General features: G+C 34.7%; 1 protein-coding gene across 5 annotated transcripts in view; it reads right to left on the bottom strand.

The window, feature by feature from the left end:
• Positions 1-327: 327 nt before the first annotated feature.
• The window catches only part of RAB28 (RAB28, member RAS oncogene family), a 61,717-nt gene continuing 46,972 nt past the window's right edge, over positions 328-15,072 (bottom strand). The window contains exons 5-10 of one of the 5 annotated variants that reach the window (XM_048304141.1): positions 14,415-14,469; positions 9,802-9,809; positions 9,141-9,244; positions 6,231-6,308; positions 1,894-1,991; positions 328-998 (exon numbers count right to left, since the gene is read on the bottom strand). In XM_048304141.1, coding sequence (XP_048160098.1) covers positions 1,899-1,991; positions 6,231-6,308; positions 9,141-9,244; positions 9,802-9,809; positions 14,415-14,469 — 338 coding nt within the window. In that variant the 3' untranslated portion in view covers positions 328-998; positions 1,894-1,898. Of the gene's footprint in view, positions 999-1,893; positions 1,992-4,005; positions 4,173-6,230; positions 6,309-9,140; positions 9,245-9,801; positions 9,810-14,414; positions 14,470-15,072 lie in introns of all 5 variants that reach the window. The other 4 variants (XR_007203705.1, XM_048304142.1, XM_048304143.1 and 1 more) reach the window with 4 other exon arrangements.

Here is a 15,072-nt window from a genome sequence, read left to right on the forward strand (position 1 = left end):
GAACAGGGAAGAAGTGTGAAGTTCACAGAGCAGACTGATTTTTGTCATTTACTCTCAACTAGAAAGAAGAGTACCAGGCCAAAAGTCATTCTGTTAGTTATTTAAAGTGACTGATGCAAATTGATCTATCAACAGTTTCTAATGCATGTTGAATAGATCACTCATCATTTACAGACCAAACTGCTGACTGAGATTCATCCATATTCATAAAGATATATAAGCCTATCTTTTACTGCAAGAAGTAATGCTGATGTGGTAATAAAAATACACAAAAACACTAGCATTTTTCAGAGCATCCATGGAGACAACTTGAGACATCAGAAAAGGTATTTTATAATAACAGCTTTATTTCAAGCACTGTTTCTCACTGGATACAATTTATACATTTTGTGCTAACTATATATATTAATGGAACACTTTCAAAATTATCCCTAGATAAAATATATTATATGTTTAAAATTATTCCAGCAACAGCTTTTCCAAGTAACATTTTTCTGAGTGTTAGTTCAAATAACTGGAGAAAAAAAAATTTAAAATGCTTTGGCAAAATACACTTCCATGATGATGTCTTTAAAAGCATTTTGAATGCAGAGCTTCCTCATCCATTTTTGTTCTGGTATCAGTCAAATAGACAGGAGAAAACATAAACACAGTTATACAGTTTTATTTAAATATAATTTAAAAGAATATAGACCTTAATTTTTCAAATGTGTGGTCTCACACATATTTGAATTTCAGCCAGTCAAACAACTGCCTGCTGCTTCTTAATGGACAAGGGTGCAACATGTTTCCGAAACCTCTAATTGCATTGTTGCGGTGGTCCCTGTTAAAGTTCCTGGTAATCCCCGAGCCTGTGTCAAGGCAGGAGAACTGCACAGGTATCAAACCAGAGAAGAGCAGCGTGGTCATTGAACCGCACACATTGAGCTTCTGGGAGGATTAACGCTTCTTGTCACAGGCTCCTGACTGTAGTTGACAATATCTGCCTTCACCACCCTCTGTCATAAAAGAAAACACAGTAACAATCAAAAAATACAACCTTCATGCTGGCAAAGCATTCAACAGATTTTTACTGAAATATGAAGGGAAAGACAACAAACAAGCCAGGTTTTTTTCCACTACCTTACAGGAAGCTTTATCAGGCGCTAATTCTGATTGTAATTTTCAGTTTATTCATACTAAGGAGAAACAAGTGCCTTGGTAGTTTTCACAACACTACAAAAGGAATAAGACTTTCTTGCTAAAGCAGTGAATACAGTTCTACTTCCATGAAAATTGTTCTGTATGAGAGTAATAAAGCAAAATTTATTTGCAAAAGTTGTGCCATTCATTCTTTAAGAATAGCTGCCTAAATTGTAACTGGAAATTGTACCTAAGTTTGCCTTTTTGTCTTTACTACAAGCATTTCATCAGAAAACATGGACAGAATTCAAAGCAAATTTTAAATACAGCCATATTTTTAAAAAGCTTTGATAGGCATACTGGCTAAAGATTGCATTAACATAAAAAGCATACTATATTCATTCTCCAATACAGATCTAACAGATATTACCCATTCTATTTACAAAACATTTGATAAGACTGATGTTCTCTCCTACATGAGGAGACGAAAATGTACAATTTTGCATCCATTTCCATCTGAGACAGCTTTGTAATATTTTGAATGTACAGCACTGAATACATGAAGCATTTCAAAGTTTCTACCAACTATCTGATTATTAGAAACACTATATAATTAATTGTACACAGAGTTCCAAAATAACATGTTGAGTATTGCAAGTGCTTACATATACAAAACACAATCTTTCAATAGAACTTACTTTAACAGTTGTTACTTCATGTAAAAGCAACGCAGCTTATAAAAAAGAAACAAACCGAGTTTTCCATCAATACCTGAACTACTGCATTGAGCAGACTTTGCTCTGGCAGTTGGAAGTGTGATGCTGGTTATCTTCTTCAGGATATTTCACTAGTTCTGCCCTGACAACATGCTGTTAACCATGTATCAACATGATGGATAGAGGGCAAGGAGAAGAATGTAAAAAGAAAAGAGAAGGAAAACAATGGAGAGATTAATCAGTAGTTGAAAAGAATGAATGGATAACATAAGATTATGCAGAAGCAAAATGAAAGTGCATTTTCAGGCCTTAGGCTGATACAAGAGCAACATGTCTGGCTGAAAGCAGCACCAGGGCTGCTTCTCGAGCTTCTTCCAGGACATGCCCTTTCAAAGCACCAAAGTGAAAGGCTCATACATGCAATCCAGAAAAAGTGTATTAAAGCTAGAGAAGGGACAGAATAAAAAGGCAGGGAATCCAGTGGAAGAAAAGATGACAATGGCCTATTCCTCCTTTAAGTCAAAGATACTTAAATATTAAATACTACATTATCAGCCTGTAACAAATGCATTAGCTGTACGCATGCATCTTTCCCATTACATAACTATCACACTATACCTAAATATATAATCCAAAAGCAGTGACCAAATTAACAACCTCACATCAAAATGCTGCAAGTTTTGATTTTTCTTTGCTTCATTTAAAAATAAAAGGTTCCCATTTTCCCCTAAAGACAAACAAACAAAACTGTTAAAAGTTTTCTCATTATTAATATAGGTAAGGGATACAGGGTTCTCATTATTAATAAAAGGTCGATAGAAGGTTCATGCAAAGGAAGTAAAACTCATGGAACAATTTCAGCAAAGAAGCAGCAGAGGAGGTAAGTCTGCTATGAAAGATACCCTAAACCAGTTTAATATTTTTTTCTTAAATACTTCAACTTTCCTACAATACATTTTCAAGGTTAAAAAGAATTAATAAAGAATTAAATTCTATCATTTTAAAGGAAACAATATATAAACTGGATTAGGAATATATAAACAGAATATGTTAAAGATTACCTCTGTAAATAAAACCTGTATGTCAAGCAAGCAACGATAATTGAATAGGCTGGTAAAGGACCTGGATTTATTAGCTGCTGAAGTACTCTTCTTGAGTTTAATGGATCACATTCATATTATCTTATCTAGTGGACAACACTCATGATTCACTGGACTCCTGGCCTGATGTTATCAAGAGAAAGGTTGCCAAATTCCATGTAGGGCAGTAGTAGGAGTTTTAGCATTAAACAGCGTTATCTGACCTCACAGGACCTAGTTTCTTCATACCAATCTTTTGACTAGAGCTAAGGGGCAAAAAAAAAAAAAAAAGTCTTGCAATCAGTAAGCAATTAATTGTTTCTCAAACATTGGTCTAAATCCCATCCTGTAAACACAGGCAGGTTAGTGACCTATGCCTAGGTACACTGTAGCAAAAAACTGACGATCATAAATTACTTCCATTTTCTAATGGAATTTCATCCAAATAGGAGTAAAAAAATATCATTGCAACATTTCTTTTATTAAGTTCATGGTAATTAAAAACTTGGGCCTCTGCATCAGATTCTATGTCAAGTGTTATCATTGCCATGGTTCAAGTCACTGTCAATAATGAGAAATAACCTTTCTTGGTCCAGGTGTTCTGTATTCAAGATCTGACTTATCTGCCAAACATTTTATTGTACAAAGCTGGCGCACACACACTGGTCTGCTGAACTGGCGTTTAGTTAGAGAGAAAACTACACATCACTTACAAAAATGCTAGCTCTTGCCAATGCCAAGGAACAAAGCTGTACCCCATGCAGTTTTTACACTACGGTTGAAAGTAAAAAATACAGAAAGAAAAACATTTGATTAGTAAAGGAGCTATTTCCTCAAATTTCATCAGACCCTTGCAATTTAAAAGGGAGAGTATTTTGAGGACTAAAATTAAGTCAGAATCGGCAATTTTCTGATTTTGGAACTGTTCCATTTCAAAAAACATGCTCTACTTTCCAGTCACGCATGAAGCGTAATCTAGTTCTTTGTTTCACCACAGTTTTGTCCAAATAAAGGTTTGATTAACAGTCATCTCAGCATGTGAACAGACAAGGTTTAGTCGCTCTAGCTGAGATAGTTTAAAAACTTACCACCCCCAAATGTCTGTCCTATTCCTCTGGTGGAGATCACTGCTGCCAAAGGAGAGCTGGTGGAATGTAACCTGTACTTGCAACTCATCCACTTCAGCACAAAGTCTGGCAGCTTCTCTTTAAAACAACTTTCAGCAGCAGTTTAAATTAAGCTGCTCAACTTCACCCTGATGTGGCCAAAGCACATGATCACCTTCCATTTTCTGATTCTGATGTGAGAGCAACACATTCCAACAAAAGGGCAGTAGCAAATAGCTTGGGCTGCATTAATATCTTAAACTGCTGCAGCTGTTTTCTAAAACAATGCAGAGTAAATATAATTCAATTTCTAAGGCTTGTTCTTGCAGTTAATTAACAGAAGTTGTGCTGCTAATTTGAAGGCAGCTGAGAACCTCAAATACTTTCCACAAGAGCTTCTGCAGTTCTGCCAGTCATCAAAGTTTAAAAGTCATGAGCCAAACGCCACAAATTCACACAAGTTAAAATAATGTGTTTGGGATTCCTATTACTTATTTCTATCCACCTATGAGTCACTGCTAAGATCTTCCTAGACTGTGACAATTATAACTGACTCTAAACACAAAAGATAAGATCTTCAGGCATAAAATCGAGTGCTAGAAATAATTTTAAAGCATATTCTCAATACTAGACAATAAAAAAAATACACGTATAGCATTTGACTGTTGGCATCTTACACAAGTTGAGTATTTAATCTTATACTTTGTTACCAGCTAGATGGAATGAACATATCTGATGTTCTCTGACAAACAGATTCAAGCAACAACCTTCGCTGTTTTCAAAATGAGGAAATCTCACATTACACAAAATATGGAAAACTCAAATATATCATGCAGTGTGTAAGTAGTGCATATTTGTAAAAACTACAGTGGCTTTTACTCCTTATTTAAAGATTAAATCCAAGTCAACACTTGTATACTTTAGGGATGAGTCACATTATTGTTTTTACTGGATTATTTATAGCATTTATCCAGCATCCATCTATCCACCAATCTAATTTTATAGCCCAATAGCTAGAGTACTCAATGCCTAAAAATTTTAAGGAAGCCTACTTAAACCTGATATCATTTTGACACAGAAAGTTATGTATTCTTGAGTTGGGGCTATGTCGAGGTTCCTACTCTAAAGTAACAACCTAAAAACAGACACTCTCCTTAGAATGATACAATTTCCCATATAAACCTATTATCAGTCTCTTTTAAATTTAAGGTATTTGCACACCTTTCTAAAGTCTTACACCTGAGGTATGGAACACCACTCACAGCACAGAGAGGTCTAGGACTGATATTCCAGTGCTAGCTAAACAACCAAAGGAAAATTCAAGAACTCTATGTGCTCAATTATTTATATGCAAATAATCACAAAGCTCAGAGTAATAGATGGATGGTACCTTAGTAGTAAAAGAACATTGAAAAGACACACTTAGTATTTCTCTGCCTGTAAATTACAGCTTTTTGAAACTACTCTGCTTGTTAAGTATGCTCTGTAAGTATATTTTACAGTTTTACTGTTTGCAATACAGTTTTCTAGTTAACCACTTCAACACAGATTGCAAACACTGCTGTGGCAAAGCACTTTCAGAAATTACATATTTATTGTATATTTCAAAAAGCAGGAGACCAAGCTGTACATAAGAAATGTTTTACCATTTATTTTAAATAAACTCATTGACTTATTTTGGGGTACTTGTTCAACACTGGTAGGGAAAAGCAGTTCCAGGATATTACACCTCTAGAATAGCAACATTTGGGTTCACTAAGTAAATTTAAATAATTGTAATCTCAAATGTCATTACACAGGGTTGCCTCAGTAGTATAATCTTCTTTTTCTGAGGTTTCTGAAAACTGGGTTGTAGAAAAATTTTTCAGTTTAAACCCATGCATATATTATCATTAATATCTTCCTTGCTACCTGTATATGCATACATATTTAATTTTTAAACTCATTTTAAGCACTATTTTTAAACAAACATCCTTAGAACTAAAGTTTTTCTTCATTTTTGAACATGTTTTTTCTTGTTTCAGAGAGTTGATCATGATGGATAAATAAGAAATTATTATATTTTTAAAAAGCTGTTGTGAAATTAAATAATTATCTTCAGAAAAATAAATGAACATTGATTTAAAGAAAAATTATAAATCTGCAACAAGATAACTTTTAATACTAAATAAAATACTAAAAACACCCATGTATTTGTGGAAAATCACCTGTGATTGTTCCAATTCTGCTTTGTTTAATTTGATGCCGAGTATGTCAGCAGCAATTCTCTGAAAACATAGGAAGACCTATGGAAAAAAAAAAATTGCATTTAAATGATTAAAAACAGACATCCTTGAGGTTCTTTCAAATATATCAAACCATTCTTGAACTGTAAACAATGATATACAAGATTATGACCTGTGCAAAACAGATCTTAAAATAACCTCATCTGGTACTTTCAATTTTGTTTAAAATTTTGGGAAAATAACTCAACAATGGTACAAGGAATGAACAGTATGCTGGATTGTTAAGCAACACTTCTACTCTGCCTCCAGAGACCTAAGTTTAAACAAGCTTTTACACAACCCACCTCTCAAATACTACTCTTGGTGCTATAAAATATGAATATGGGTATTCACTAATGTTTAGCACAAAAATACATTATCAGTGTATTGTGAAGTAAGAGATGTAGGTTTCCAAAACTGAGAACAACAGAACTGTGCATCGACATCACCAAAATCTCTGCTACACATGTTCAAAAAATAGCAATATGAAAGAGTTCTGAAGAATCTTACAAAACATATCCTGAATAGAAGTATCTAGGAACAAGCAAGATGTTGTACAGCCTGCAGCAGCAGCCTGGCAGTTAGACTTTGGACATGGTTTTACACATAATACTGGGTGGCAGTGCTGTCTTAAATAATTCCTTTAATTTATCTCAGGACAGTCCACTTACCTTACTGTTTAGGTAAAACTGCATTTTAAATGTGATTAAAGAACATGACAGATGTTCAAGAGGAGCAGATTTAAGTGTGCACTGCTGCTGAACACTGTATTGCCAGGCTACATGTTGTATTTTATCTGCAGGGCGGTTTGTCTGAGTTCACTCACAGTCTAAATTACTAACAAACATTGGTTTTCATCATGTAGCTGCCACCCCCAAAAAACAAGATCTATGTACATGCTCTCAGTCATTTTCAGTGAAAATTCAGAAAAATACTATTTACACAATCTCTTCTTCCACCTGAGATGGAAAGCAGAAATAAATTAGTGGCTCAACCAACAAAGTGCGGTAGTTTCCAAAACAATTGCTCTTTCTCTCAATTCCTTGGTCTAGTACTGGTCTGTTCTACCAACATCTACACAACAAGAAAGGACTTACTCAACAGAGATTCTGAGGCCCAGAAACCTAGTTTAACCTACACCAAGCTCTCAGGTGCTCTGAGCTACATCACCTGCCCTGAGGACACTCTGTGCAAAAAACATCAAGCACAAGTGCAATGCTTCAGTTATGTGATCTGATGGACAGTAACACAGTTAGTTATAAAAATCTTCCATGAAAATTTTTCTCCCCTGAGGAGACTTTCAGAATTTTCTATGTACACAAAATCATCTTCTGCAAACAAGTCTGTTGAAAAGATCTGATGTAAACAAAACAAATCATTTAACTGAGTAAGAATCCTGTAGTCTATATTCACAGTTGCAATGGATGCCCTCTTCTTAAATCACTGTCTAGGATAAACACTCCATCTTTCCTGCACAACTACCAAAGTACATGAAGATTTTGAAAGATGAGTGTGCAGCAACAGTGAAAGGGCTAATTCAAATTTATACTGAAATTCAAAATGAACTACTGAAACTACTTCTTTTTTTAGTAGATATTTAGGCAAAGATTTCCGGTTAATGTTTTCTAGGTATGTTCAGATTTAATTTTGTTTTTAAACAGTTAGCTATGAAAAGTAAAATCAGTATATATAGTGGAATGCTGATGTAATTAATGACTTAATTTAAAAGCTGCAATAAAGATTCTGTCATAATTAGCAATGATAAATGTATCAATTATGAAATGAACTGATTTTGGTGGTCTCCTTGAGAAAAAAATACATTTTATCAGATGCACATTTTATTAACTGCAGTATTATGATTCTTTTCTTCTGTTTCTAACATAAAAAGCCTGTATTTTCACACTTTAAACAAAAAAATATGCCAGGGATTTAACACAAACTATAAAGAGAATCAGGACTCACCGCATTTGTAACAGCAATATTGTTAGACTTTACAGAAAAAAACTATTATCTTACAAAATTAGGCAGTTCACTGCACAATTTTAATCAAAGACCTTAACAAGTGATTCCTTTTGTGGACTATACTTCCCTGTACTTGAACAAGGTCTTGCTGTTCAATAACATAAAAATAAAGTAAACTTTCATGTCAACAATAATATTAAGGAGACAGATACAAGACTTTTATGGCAATGACAAACTCATTAGGCATGTGACAGAAATCCAGCAAAACAATACAATATGATTTAATTTGACTGGTAGTGTCAACTAAAAAGAACCTTTTCTTTCATACACTTCCAACTAAAACAAATAACCCAGTTAGCTCAGAGTCAAAAGACTGTTCAAAAATGCACTCTGCAAAGCATCTGCTACAAATGCCAGAATGTTCAAATTTCAATGGAACCTGCAGAGGCAATGTCTCTCATGGCTCAGGACTCATATTAAAAACTTTTATTGCAACAGGGTCTTGTCACATTATTTACCAATTGTTGGAAATTTCTATATTGATGGTCTATAGATGGGACTCCACCTGGAATGAAGAAATAAATATTTAACTACAGGCTGACAGCAAACAGAGATTTAGCTGGTCTCAGTTCTCATGCTGATGTATAAGCCACACCATTTCCATTAAAATCTGTACCTCAAACTGAAAATCAGATGAGAAACCACTGTAATTTAATAACAATAATATGCACTCATACAAAGATCTACTTTTCATGCAACTAAGGGAGGCAAAAAAGGGGTCTGCAGCACTCCGAGTTCTCAATGGTTTGTTATGTGAAGTATAACAAAACTGCTGCATCTTGAAAAAAAACAACAGACATCTACAAGTTTGGTTTTTTTTTCCTTACTTACAGAATCTCCTGTCTTGGCTGACACAAAATGGCTACTGAAATTGTTTTCCTGACAAAATCGCTGGTGCTTGTCAGCTTTCACTGTGCGCATGTGCTCCAAGTCAACTAAAAATAAGTTGAAGAAATGAAAAATTATTACACTAGAGCCCATTTTTTTTACCCAGCTTAGAAATTATTCATTGAAAACACATCAGATGTAATACTTTCCTTTATAGCGGTCTACAAATGCAAGTTTCTTGCTCTCTATAATCATTTGCTAAAATAAAAGCAATGAATTACCTCAGACTAATTTTATTTGCAAAACTAAAATGAAACCACAATTAAAATTTTATGGTCCCATGCAACAAATTCGTATGTCAAAGCACAAATTTATTTCTGGATACACTCAAATAGAGTTTGTAATAACTCTACTGCTAGCTACATACAAAAACAAGACAGAACTAATATTCCATATTCTGTTTGAAAGCAAGATGCATATTGGGGATTCCAGTGTAACCTGAAGACTTTTACAAAATAAATTCACCAAGCACATCTAAATTCACATATTTTTCTTAAGTAAAAATGTAAATAAGTTATAAAGAATTTTACTGCAGAACATGGCAAAGCAAAAACATTCACTATAATAAAAAACCGAGTAAGAGCAGTGATGCTTAGTTACTTACATATGAGGCTTTCAATTCCACAAAGGTGTGGTTCAGAAAATTTTTAAAAGAAAAATGCACATTTCAAGACACACACATATTTTCATTTTTATCACTTTACAACCACTGGAAGCAGAGTAAAGCTTTCAAATGGTATTTTATGTTGCAAAGCAGTGGTTGCTTCCAAAATCTCACAGAACTCAAGTCTTGTGCAGGTTTTATTGTGTACATTCCAGTCTCTCCAATCTGATCCTAAGGTAATTGGAAACCATATTGAACAGTTTCTCTTTTTTTTATTGCATTACGGTTCCTATAAGGGTGTTGACTCAATGCAGTCAAATTATAAGGCAAATATATTCAGAAGGATTTAAGGACAACCAGGCTCTTTGAGTCAATACAGGAAAAAAAACTTCAACTGATTTCCTGAGGAAGGGACCCAACTGACTTGTAAAAACTTGTAAATTTGCAAATCTAGTAAGCCTGCATAATAGTGTCATTTGATTATCAGCTGAAAAAATGCTCTACTACTACATAAAAGGCTTTATTTTTAAATGATATTGGAGGTCTTTAATTTGTAGGCTCTGGAGATTTTCTCTTGGAGATTTTTAGTCTAACAGGGGATTCCTACACCCCATTTATACTGCTTACCTTGGTTAATGTGGAGGTTTTGACACATATTACTGTTCCTTGCACATCAGTAAGGCCTTGTTTGTAAGAACAGGCCTAAAATCATCCAGTTACCACAAGCATTAATTTGTGAAGGACTAAAATACTAAGCTATTAACACTAACGTTTCTAGTACAGATTTTCCATAATACTAAATGTCCACTATATAATAAAGTTTCATAAAAAAATGGAATAACAAATACATTTAATAAAATAAAGCCTGAAGTCAATAAAAATTTTGCTAAAAACTCATGCATTTAATTTTTTTCTCTGAAAAATGCCAAGATAAAAGATAGACTCTTTTGAAATGTCTTTAAGAATAAAATACAGCATACTGCCTAAAACATTTCATTATTAACTATTATTTTTATGCTTCACATATTAGCTTTAAGTGCAGCCTGGAAAACAGAACAGTGAGATTACTCTTTGGGGAAAAATAAAAACTTTTTTTTTTTATTTTCATTTCATGACCTTTTACAGGAACTTTAACCCCACCTCCAGATTTCACTCGTATTTCTCTGACTGTACCTGAACTCCAAAAACCTACACACAGTTACGATACAAATAGATAAATAGATAGACAGTATGTACACTATATTCCTTTAAAATACCATGACATGTTTACATAAATACATAAAGGCACATTCACTAGTTACAATCTCTCTCAAACTCTCTTTCCCAGGAAGGAAAGAATAAAGAGTGTACAAAGAAAATAACAGGCTAAAATTGATGAATTTCCAGGAAGAAAATGCCACTGACATATTGGAAACCATATCCTCAAATGCCTCTTATTTTCTATGAAGAAACATCAATAATAATACACAGTTAGTGGAGTACATACTTTACTACAGAGGAGAAATTAAAGCACATGAGATCATAGAAACAAACAGACTGAAAGTAAAAAATCAAGGTGTAATTATGTTTTCAAACTTTGTGTACTTCTCAGCCCTTTTCCCTGGTCACAAGTCACTTTTCACCTCCTGAATGTCAGGCTGTCTGCTCTGAACTGTACAGTCACTGTCATGCCAGGGAACTGCCAGGTGACTGTCCATGTACACATTCAAAGCCCACAGAAAATGCCAGGTTAATTCATGTTACATTAGCTCTTGGTGAAAAAGGGCATGGTTTTAGTACAAGAAAAGAGTTTCAAGTGTTAATAAATATTTAACTACCCAAAACTGCAGTCTGAAGTCAATGAAGGGCAATGATCCTAAGTCCAATTCCTTTGCATTGCCCACAGGCCAAGGGCATAATCACAGAGTTACTGAAGATCAGCTAAAGACAGTGAATAGTTACCCTCCAGTCCTTTTTCTTTAACATCTGACATTGGTCAGCTCAACAGGCAGAATTCTTAGCACACCGGGAGATAAGTCTTGCCCAGCTTTTATTTAGACATCACAGCAAAAAGACTTTAAGGAGAGCTTTGGAGGAGAAAAAGGATTTTCTAAAAAAGATGTTTATAAGGAATGCAGGGACTTTATAGAAAGAAAACTAACAGCTGGCCAATGTGGACTCATACGATGAGCCAATTAACAGCAGGAATAGGTATCTTGGGATGAAGGATGATACAAGAATGCACTTAAGCCATGGAAAGTTTAATGGCAAAGACAAATAAGTTTTGGATAGAAAGAAAGTGAATAAGATACATAAATACAGTTTGATTTTATAAACCAGGAAAATGATCTTGAAGAATATTCTAAACGACTAGATAACATAGCAATGGCCAAGAAAAAGGAATTACTGAAATTAAGATACAAAATGAGAACATTTTAACTGTGTCAATGGCTATGATATGCCATATCTAACAAAGGTCTCAAAGAAGGAATCCGAAAATTTGGCCACACATCAAACACAAACATTTAGAGAAAGGCCCAAAGTGACGTTTACGTGCCAGATGGTACAGTCATCCTCCTCATCTTTAGGGAATGAGAAAGAGGGTAACAGCAGGGCAAAATTAATAGCTTCATTTTTACCAAGTAGAATATAAGCTGATGGCTAGAGATTCACAGTGGGATGTATAAAGGAGACAAAAGGACATAGGACACAAGTTAGAAAAGTAGAAAGAAATTTAACTATTTGCAAACAGTGACTCTCTACAGCACACAAATGTTACAAACCAGTACTTTTGGTCAAGGGCCTGAATACAAACTCTCCTATCTACATTAAAGTATGTTTTTGGATCATGAAAAGCTAAAGCAAGCCCAAGATGTGTAAACTTTGGAGAAGGCCATGACGGTATTTCTTTGATGTATCATTTCAAAAATTCTATGCATCTTAAAAATGGGTTCAACAGGCAGAAAGGGCAGTTAAAAGTATAAATTACCAAAGCAATAGTTAAAATGTCAAAAGAGTACATTGCTAATTCCTTGGCTAGAATGGAATGACCATACTTGCATTAAATTGAACACTTAAATATAAGTATATGAAAACTTGTATCAGGAGAAGCAGAGGAACATCAGGAGCAATGGGGGAAAGAAAGAGAGATATAGGTCATAGTATTGCTCCCCTGGCTAGCCTGATGAGGACAGAAAAAGGAGGCTCATCAGCTTCCAAAGTATATTCAAAGTCCATTTCAAAGAAAAGGCATTCACAATATAGGCTGTTTGCGGTTTTGCTCATTTTTATGCCTGAAATACACACTAAAAGCCTCGAGCAACAACTACAAAAAATACATGGCTGCCAGATAGTCTCCAAAAATTATTGTCGTCTTGCTTATCCTCTCAAGAGCCCATCTTGTTGATTCTCTAAAATAAGACTAAACCTTCATCTTTAAGATTGTCTACTATGAAGAACCATTTCAATTACACATAGCAAGATAAACTGCTGTTCCATAACTAACAGGTTGATATACATCGGTATGTACAAGTATCCCATAAAGACAGCAACACAAAAAAAACAGATTAGAAACTTCAGGAATTCAGACATAACCCTCAGCAAGGCAAACAGATCCAAGTGAAAATCTCCCCTCAAAGATTGAGCCAGCATAGATCAACTGCTGTAGCAAAAGTAGGTAAGACTTACTAAGAAGTATGCTTGCTTCTCATGAATTCCAGGGAGTTCCATTTTGATTTATAGGTGAGACTAAACAGAGATCTAGTAAGGTGAAAAGAGAAAACAGAATCTAGGAGAGAAGTATCAAACTCCCACAGAAATCCCAAGGATACTCCCTCTAAGGCATTCCTGAAGCTATCCTGAAGACTTCTTGGAAGAAAACCAACTCTCTCCCAGCCAAAACCAGCACAGCAAAAAAGAAAAAAACAGGTAAGAACAACAACACTGCAGAACTTAGGTAAGGGAAAAGACATAAACACCACCACGGCCATCTCTGTGGAGAGCAAGTGACATTTCAAAAAAGAGAAGGACAAAATAGTAATTTTAAGTTATAACCAGAGAGATTAGATTAGGTTACATCTTCAGGTGATTTATAAAAGAATTTTCACTAAGTACCCTTCAAATTGCTATTATACATCAATTACTTGCAGTGAAAATCTCATGGACAATGCTAAATCAAAATGGAAAAGGAAACCATAGTTTTAAATCCTGTAATTAAAAAGTTGTGAGGAAACACTTGAGACAGCATAAATTGTTCTTCAAAGTCAAAACTCTATATGAATTTACTTGAGAAATTGAGAGTAAGTCACTGAAATTTTAGTTTATTGCACTGTAGCAAGGGAATAGAAAAACCTTAAAAAGTACCAGATAAAACACAACTGGGTGCTTTACCATCTACCCACACCCAGACATTCAACAGCAATTCCATCTTGATTGAATAGTTCTGCTCCTTTTGACTTGAGACTCTGAAACCACTAATGGTAAATAAGTTAATGTCAAAATTGTTTCTCTTCCACTATTTAGATATTTGCATCATTCCATAAGTTAAAAAATGGCCTGCAATGAGCCACACAGCACCACCATGCACAGACGGTCATTTCCATTCCACTACACCATTAAACACTACTTTAACTCACCTGCTTCTCTGAAATCCAGGAGCTAGGACCAATATAATTAGCTCACCCGAGTTTGCTGCGAGGAATAAAGTGTGATATCAAATCCCAGAACTGTATTGTCTTAAAATTAAGGCAATAATAAAATACATGTAACAGTTTACCCAATACAGTTGGTACAAACACAAAGCCAGGAAGTACTTTAAAATATATATCATCAGTCAGAAGAATGACAAATATCCTGGTTTTAAAACCATATAAGCAAGTAACTGCATATACTCTAAAAAGACAACAGAACATCATTTGTGCAGAATGTAAAGGCTGCTACTCATTTTATTTATCTCCCTTTCCCACAGGAAAAGGAGATAGGACTGCCAGTCTCTTCTTTCATAACATCACTGGAGAAGAGCTCCGTGGAAAACTACAGGGGTTTTTTAAGTAGGAAAACATCCATTTTGCATGAATCTTTCAGGTAATTCTGGAAGAAACACAAGCAGGTAACTTGTACAGCTACTTCCAAGCAGCTGAGAAACTAGTGACAGTACTTGCTGAGGATAGTATGGACAACTGAGTATAATGCATGTGAAACAAGTCCGACTGTTTAATAATTTGTTGGCCTTTCTCCTGGATCGTGAGATTACGTTTGCAAACTGTAAGCTGTTTTCAGTGATTATACCAGTGA

This window comes from Corvus hawaiiensis, chromosome 5 (assembly GCF_020740725.1).
Source record: "Corvus hawaiiensis isolate bCorHaw1 chromosome 5, bCorHaw1.pri.cur, whole genome shotgun sequence".
Taxonomy (NCBI): Eukaryota; Metazoa; Chordata; class Aves; order Passeriformes; family Corvidae; genus Corvus; species Corvus hawaiiensis.